General features: G+C 38.6%; 1 protein-coding gene across 6 annotated transcripts in view; it reads left to right on the forward strand.

Annotated features, from left to right (window-relative positions):
- Positions 1-7638, forward strand: part of LOC140612849 (uncharacterized) — a 129977-nt gene that overhangs the window by 121953 nt on the left and 386 nt on the right. For 3 of the 6 annotated variants that reach the window (XM_072791048.1, XM_072791049.1, XM_072791050.1), the window contains one exon: positions 7168-7245. In XM_072791048.1, the coding sequence (XP_072647149.1) occupies positions 7168-7245 (78 nt within the window). Of the gene's footprint in view, positions 1-870; positions 961-7167; positions 7607-7638 lie in introns of those variants that run through there. The other 3 variants (XM_072791046.1, XM_072791047.1, XM_072791051.1) reach the window with 2 other exon arrangements.

The following is a 7638-nucleotide window of genomic DNA, read 5'->3' on the forward strand; positions in this document are numbered from 1 at the left end:
GAATTGGTGGGTCATATAACTGCATGTTTAATCCTTTTTAAGAAACTGCCAGACTGTTTTCCAAAGTACCTCCACCACTTTACATTCTCCTCCTCAGTGTATGAGGGCTCCCAATTCTCTACATCCTCATCAACATTTGTTACTACGTTTTATATCATAGCCATTCTAGTGGATGTACAAGGGTATTTCATTTTGGTTTTAATTTACATTTACCAGGTGGCTAATGAGTGCTCTTTTGTTGACCTGAATGGTGGTTATATGTGTGTGTTCATTGTGATGATTCATCGAAGTCTGCACTTGTGATTGGTGCATCTTTCTGAACATATACAAAAGTTTACTTAAAAGTATATTTCTGGGACAGCCTGGGTAGCTCAGCAGTTTAGCGCCGCCTTCAGCCCAGGGTGTGATCCTGGAGACCAAGGATCGAGTCCCATGTTGGGCTCCCTGTGTGGAGCCTGCTTCTCCCTCTGCCTGTGTCTCTGTCTCTCTCTCTCTCAGTCTGTGTCTCTCATGAATAAATAAATCTTTTTTAAAAATTTTTATTTATTTATGTATGATAGTCACAGAGAGAGAGAGAGGCAGAGACACAGGCAGAGGGAGAAGCAGGCTCCATGCACCGGGAGCCTGATGTGGGTGGGATTCGATCCTTGGTCTCCAGGATCGCGCCCTGGGCCAAAGGCAGGCGCTAAACCACTGTGCCACCCAAGGATCCCTAAATAAATCTTTTTTAAAAAAAGTATATATTCTGCTTCAGGAAAAGATTTCTTACATTCTATTGAAAAATGACATCATCACCAACCAACAAAAAAGAAGAGATAGCTTTATAGTGGTTTTTTTTTTTAACAATTTATTTTTGTTTATTTATGATAGACAGAGAGAGAGAGAGAAAAGCAGGCTCCATGCAAGGAGCCCGACACAGGACTCGATCCCGGGACTCCAGGATCACGCCCTGGGCCAAAGGTAGGCGCCAAACCGCTGAGCCACCCAGGGATCCCCAGAGATAGCTTTAAAGTGAGACAGACTCGGATAAGAATCCATGCTGACTGATGCTCTGTGTATCCTGGTGGCAAAGCTCCCTAACACTTCCGAGCCTCTGTTGCTTCATCTTTAAATACAATTTTTTTTAAAAGTAGTAATACTTCACAGTGTTGTGGTTAGCGTGGCTCATGTATGAGCTCAAAATAATGAGTTTAAAAAAAAAAAACATAAAACTTATCAGCTCATAAAACTCATTTTGTATTTGCATTGTTTGCAGCTGATAAGCCTCTTGACTAGTGAGTGCATTTTCCCCCTCTGGTATAGACATGCCTTTCTGAAGTCATTAAAAAACATGAATGATGAGTGCGTCTTCCTTAGATTTAATAGATTTATGCATGTTTCAATAATTGGTCATGTCATGTGAAGTGAAGAAGTTAACCTTGTGAATTTTGTCTTACTGCAAACCCTAATGGGAAGATTAATGTTTTCTAATGGTCAAGGTGTTTGAGATTTAAGGCACTGTATTAGTTTTACTGCTCAATCTATAGCTCAGGTGCAATGCGTTCCAGTGAGTCACCAATCAACTGGCTTTAAAGGCTGTTTCACCTATAAAGTCACTATAATCATATGTTGCATCACTAGCATAAAATTTAATTATTAGCTGTAAATCTCTGAGATCCTAAGATGATAGTGCTTTGTAAATTCAGTGTTACACCACAACAGCACTAAAAGAGATTCAAAGATTCTCACCATACAAACTACAAAAATTTGTGAACTTGTACGTATGTAAACTTTTTATTTACAAAATTATGATTTTAGATTTTTTTCTCTCTGTGTCAGTCAAGATTAGGTTCAGCTGCATATAAGAGAAATCCAATATAATGATGGACTAAACAAGTTGCAGGTTTCTTTTTTGTCTTAAGTAAAACAAGTCTAGAGGTAGGCAGACATGAGTAAGCACCACATCGGTCTGAAGTTAACAGGGACACAGACTCCTTCCATCTTTCCTCTCCATCATGGCTTCCAATATTAAGTCCAAATCTTGGTTTTAGTTTGGTTGCTGCAATTTCCACCATCAAGTTCATGTTTTAGGCGCAAGGAGGAGAAAGGGGCAAGGGCAAAAGGATCAGCTTCCAGGCCAAGTCTGCTCCTTTGTTAGAGCTTTCTGAAAAGGTACTCTCAAAATCCCCATTTACAGCTCACTGGCTATCCCCAGCCATAATCAGGCTGATAAACTTAGTTGAATAGAAGGGTACATTGCCACCTCTATGCTACCAAGGAGTAAGAAGATGGATAGCTGGTTGACAAGTAGTAGTCTCTGCCACATTTATTTTGAACTTTTTTACGTCTTTCTACAATGTTATAATCATCTATTGTTTTATTCACAATTAAAATTTGAGACAATTATCAGGTTTATTACAAATCAGTTTAGCTAACTTTTGTGGTATAATTCACTAATATAAAAACTATTGAATTTTCTTTGTATCTGACACTTTGATAAGGGAAGAGATGCAAGAACACATCTCACCTTCTTAGAGGTCAGTGTACATTAATTTAGTAAAAGGATAATGAGTACTAATTTAAATGATGCCCATTTCAAATAGCTCATCCTTTATAATGTAGCATTACTATTAGTCAAATACTTGCACTATTTTAACATAAAAATATAGTTTCCTAAAAATATACTTTTCTTTATCAGATGAATAATTCTACAGTGTTGAGATGCCTGCTGTGGACTTGAAGATAAATTTTAGATACCAGTATGCATAGCATTCTCCCTAGAGAAAAATTACAGTTTGGGTCCAATAATAAAATTCCAGGTGAATATATTAATATGGCCCTGGCAAATGTGGAGGCTGAGAAAAATTAAGGCCATTCCACCTCAAGTTTAGCATTAGCACAAGTACAGGTCCCTGGGAATAAGAGCTGAACTTTACAGGAAAAACTGCAGATGTCCTAGGCAGGGAATCCCATATTGGAAAGACAATAAAGCTTAGAATGCCCTCAGCAGAGAATTCCGTATCAGATCTTAAGAAACTCCCCCACCCTTTCCCCCATATTGGAATGGAAAAAATTCCTCCACCCCTTCTGAAGATCCCCTAGACCAGCCCATAAAAAACCCAGCTATAACCCACTTCGGGGTCCAAGTCCCTGCTCCGCTGTGTCGGGTATTCTTGGACTAAAGCTTGAGCTTGTAAATAAACCCTCGTGTGTTTGCATCGGTGTTGGCTCCTTGGTTGTTTCTCGGATTCGCAATCTTGGGCACAACAGCAAATAGAATAATTAAAAATATAACTAAATCCATGTTTTCCAGAATGTTTAATCAGAAAGAACAAAGAGCACTAGAGGAAAAGCAGACAATTTAATAATAAAGAACTATAAATATTTTTATTTTTCAGGTAAAAAATTAGCTAAGAGAATATTTATTGTCTTGCAGAAGATTGGAGTCTTGTTCAACTTCTTGGCAATTCAGTTTTTGAAAGTTTCTAGGTATATTTTTAAGAAACTCTAAAGAATATGATAACAGGTTGTTACTGTGGTGGTATAAATGACAACTCTTATTTTATTGCCTTTAACACACTAATGACCTGTATTTTATTTCAGGCTTAAGACCAGGTTGAAATCGGCCAGCTCCAATTTCAACTGGTTGCAAATTTCTTTAACTGGCTCCAAATTTATCTTAAATATTTGGAACATATGGAACATGTCATATATAGAAAAATAGACAATATTTCTTATATCACTTGTCTAAGTTAAGGAGACTTAAGTGAAAAAGAAAAAAAGTCCATAGAATACTTATTTTATTTAGCAAAAATAAAGCTGCAAAATTTTTCCTTCCTTTAAAAATCAATCTGAGATATCTCTCTTTTTTTTTTTTTTTTTTTTTTTAAGTAGGATCCATGATGGGTGTGGAGCCTAAAGCAGGGCTTGAACTCAAGATCCTAAGATCAAGAGTCAGCTGCTTAACCAACCAGGTGCCCCATTTTTAAATGACTATAAACCATAGGAATATATAATATATATCTTTTCTCATGAGGTTGATCCCTATCTCCTACTTAAAAGTGGTTCTTTTACCCAGTAGCTATTAGAAATTGAACCTAATTCGCTGTTTTGAAAACCAGGAGGAAAGTTTAGAAAAATGGATTTCAAGCTGAGGCATACAAGCTTCCTATCCCCATTCAAGATGCATCCTTTGATTTTATTCTTTCTGGTATCTAAACAGTACCTGGTACATCATAGATGTAAATACGTATGAATGAATGAATGAGTGAAAGATTAAAGTTTCAAATGATTTTGCCTATGTCCTTCCACCATCTCTCTCTCAAGAACTTCCCTTGAAAGGATGTTCTTTAACTTCACGGACCATAGAATGAAGAAAAGTGGTAAAAAGGGTGAGACTTTGAAACGTTTGATGAAATGGTACATGTATTTTTTTGTATTCTTAGAACTTCTTGGTATTCTTGGGATATAATAAGGTGTCTTGGAGGAGGAAGTCAGGGACTATTCTTTCTGGACCAACATATATCTATAGACTACCTGCTGGGTGCTGGGCACTGAGGTGTGAGCAAGGAATGTAGTGTAAACATGACACAGTTCCCTGCCATCAGGTCCAGTTTCTACATCATCAAAGATATTCCATGCAAGAATGAATCCTTTTAAGTTTGGTGTAACCAACGGTGCCTGGGTGGCTCAGTCAGTTAAGTGGCTGCCTTCAGCTCAGGTTGTGATCTCAGGGTCCTGTGATTGAGCCCTGCATCTGGCCTCTGCTCAGTGGGGAGTCTGCTTCTCCCTCTCCTGCTCCTTCTTAGGCTCTGTCAAATAAATAAAATCTTTAAAATAAAATTTTTAAAAAGTTTGGTCTAGCCAGATGTTTCTATACTTCCTAGCCCTCCTTTTTTCCACCTTTACCTGCCATTTTTTATACTGGCACATAATCATGATACCAACAAACTAGATCTTTCAAATGTACTTGATAAATCTCATATACGCTTACAACCACGACACAATCATCACAATTGAGATAATGAACATATCCATACCCGCCCCCCCAAAGCTTCCTTTTTGCCCCTTGGTAATCTATCTCTCCCTCTCCTTGCCTAGTCCCGTGCACCTAGGCAGTGACCATATACAGTGCTGCTACTTTAGGTTTGTTTGTATTATTTAGAATTTGATATAAATGGAATCATATAGTATGTCTGGTTTCTTTCATGCAGTAAAATTATTTTGAGATTCATTCATGTTGCATATATCAATAGCTCATCTTTTTAAATTGTAGAGTAGTATTCTATCACAGGGATATACAATATTTAAAAAAAACCTATTCAGCTGTTGTAAGAAATTTTGGGTTGTTTACCATTTTGGGCTATTATATATAAAGCTGCTGCCTTTCTGGAAACTAGTTCCTCAAAAAGCTAAACATAATTACCATATAACCCAGCATTCCACTCCTAGGTATTTGCCCAAGACAGATATAAAACTATGTCTGCACAGATTCTTGTGCATGGATGTTCATAGAAGCATTATTCATAATAGCTAAAAAATGGAAACAACCTAAGTATGCATCCCCTGATGAATGGATAAATAAAATGTTATGAAGGAATGAATGACTGATAGATACAACTTTGAAAGCATTTTGCTAAAACAAAGAAGCTAGACATAGAAGACTATATATTGTATGATTCCATTTATATGAAATATCCAAAATAGACAAATTCACAGAGACAGAAAATTAAGTAGTGGTTGCCAAGTGCAATTATTCCAGTACCATTTGCTTAAAAGACTAAAGTGCCTTTGGATCTTGGTCAAAAGCCAACTGAGCACATGGGAATGTTTCTATGCTCTTTATTCTTTTCATCTTTGTCCATTCTGGATCCCTATCTGGATCCCTATCAGCAATTTATTAGAGTTCTAGTTGCTCTACATTCTTACAGCACTTGATATCGTCAAGTTTTTTCTTTTAATTACTTATTACGGCAAGTGTGTAGCGGTATCAACATGTTTTAAATTTTCATTAAAATTGGGTTGTTCTTTATCTTATTGATTCTTCCATTATTTTAAAAAAAATTAATTTTCCTTGGACGTCTGGGTGACTCAGCAGTTTAGCGCCTGCCTTCAGCCCAGGGCATGATCCTGGAGTTCCAGGATCTAAGAGTCCCACATCGGGCTCCCTGCATGGAGCCTCCTTTTCCCTCTGCCTGTGTCTCTGCCTCTCTCTCTCTCTCTCTCTGCCTGTGTCTCTGCCCCTCTCTCTCTCTGTCTTTCATGAATAAATAAATAAAATCTTAAAAAAAATTTTTTCCCCTTGCTTCCTAAAAAATAACCCTCCCAGGAGTGTATCATGGCCTTGTTTTCTTGCATTTTCAAGTAAGAGGCAAGCTTGTAATTACCCTAAGTAGTTTGTCCCAGAATATTAGAAGGCATTGGCTTGAATTCAGGACTAAACTTTGGAGTCACCTTGACTTTCTCTTTCTTCCACACCCCGCATCAGATCTGTCATTAAATCTTACCAGTGTTACCACTAAAACATCAGAATTCAGATTCCTACCACCACTCCACCACCTTCTCTCACTCTGCCTTCTGTAATAACTTCCGAGCTGGTGTCACTACTTTGACTAGGGCCCAAATTACCTCAAATTGCAATACCCCTGCCAGGGTGATCCTTTGCCAAAAAAAGTTAAGTTTGATCTCTTCACTCTTCTGCTCAAAACATGTCAGAGACTTCCCAATTCATTAGCCGACACAGCCAAAATCCTCGTTTCGGCCTAGGAGACCATGATCTGGCTGGCCATGGCTATTTCATTTTTTTGCTATTCTCTTACTTAGATCCAGCCCACAGGCCTGCTTGCCCCTACCTTGCATCCCTTCCTTGCTGTTCTTAGGATGAAACACTTTCCCACAGGTTTCTTAATTCATACTTTCCTCAATATGAATTGAGCAATTTTTTTCTCTTAAGATTTTATTTACTTATTCATGAGAGACACCACAGAGAGAGGCACAGACACAGGCAGAGGGAGAAGCAACAAGCTCCCTGCAGGGAGGCCCAAAGCAGGACTCAATCCCAGGACCCAGGGATCACGCCCTGAGCCACCCAGACGCCCGAATGGAGCAATTTTCTTCCATCATCTTATGCACACAAACTTATACGCTCTCTGGTTTTCTTTCTTTTTTTTCTAACCCCCTTCCTCTTAGGCTTTTACCTAGTTGGCAGTGCTCACATTTTTTAAGTGCTTTATCTGCTAAATTACTTAACCTCACAGCAACACCGAGGTAAGTACTTAATTATTCTTATTTTTCCAAGAGGAGGCTGAAACACGGATGTTAAGCCATCGCCCTACACCGCACGCCCATCAAAGGGTGCAGGGCGGGGATTCCATCCCTAGGAATTCTAATCCTGAGGCCAGGCTGTCAAAGTCGATGCCCAACAAGGGCTGCCTTTCTCATTACTTGGAGATGTTGGTGTTCCGTGCGCTCGCTGGAATGCAAACTGCAATCCCGAGCTTCTAGTGGAAACTACGGTTATCCCCGGCGCACAGCAAGTCCCCCAATAAACGCGGAAAAATAGGATCAATTTTAGCTCATTAAAAAAATCGTCGAGCTCAGAAAAAAAAAAAAAAAAAAAAAAGTACCCCCTGAAGGCTGTTTTTGCACGGTCCAGAGCCA

This window comes from Canis lupus, chromosome 21 (assembly GCF_048164855.1).
Source record: "Canis lupus baileyi chromosome 21, mCanLup2.hap1, whole genome shotgun sequence".
In the NCBI taxonomy this organism is placed as follows: domain Eukaryota; kingdom Metazoa; phylum Chordata; class Mammalia; order Carnivora; family Canidae; genus Canis; species Canis lupus.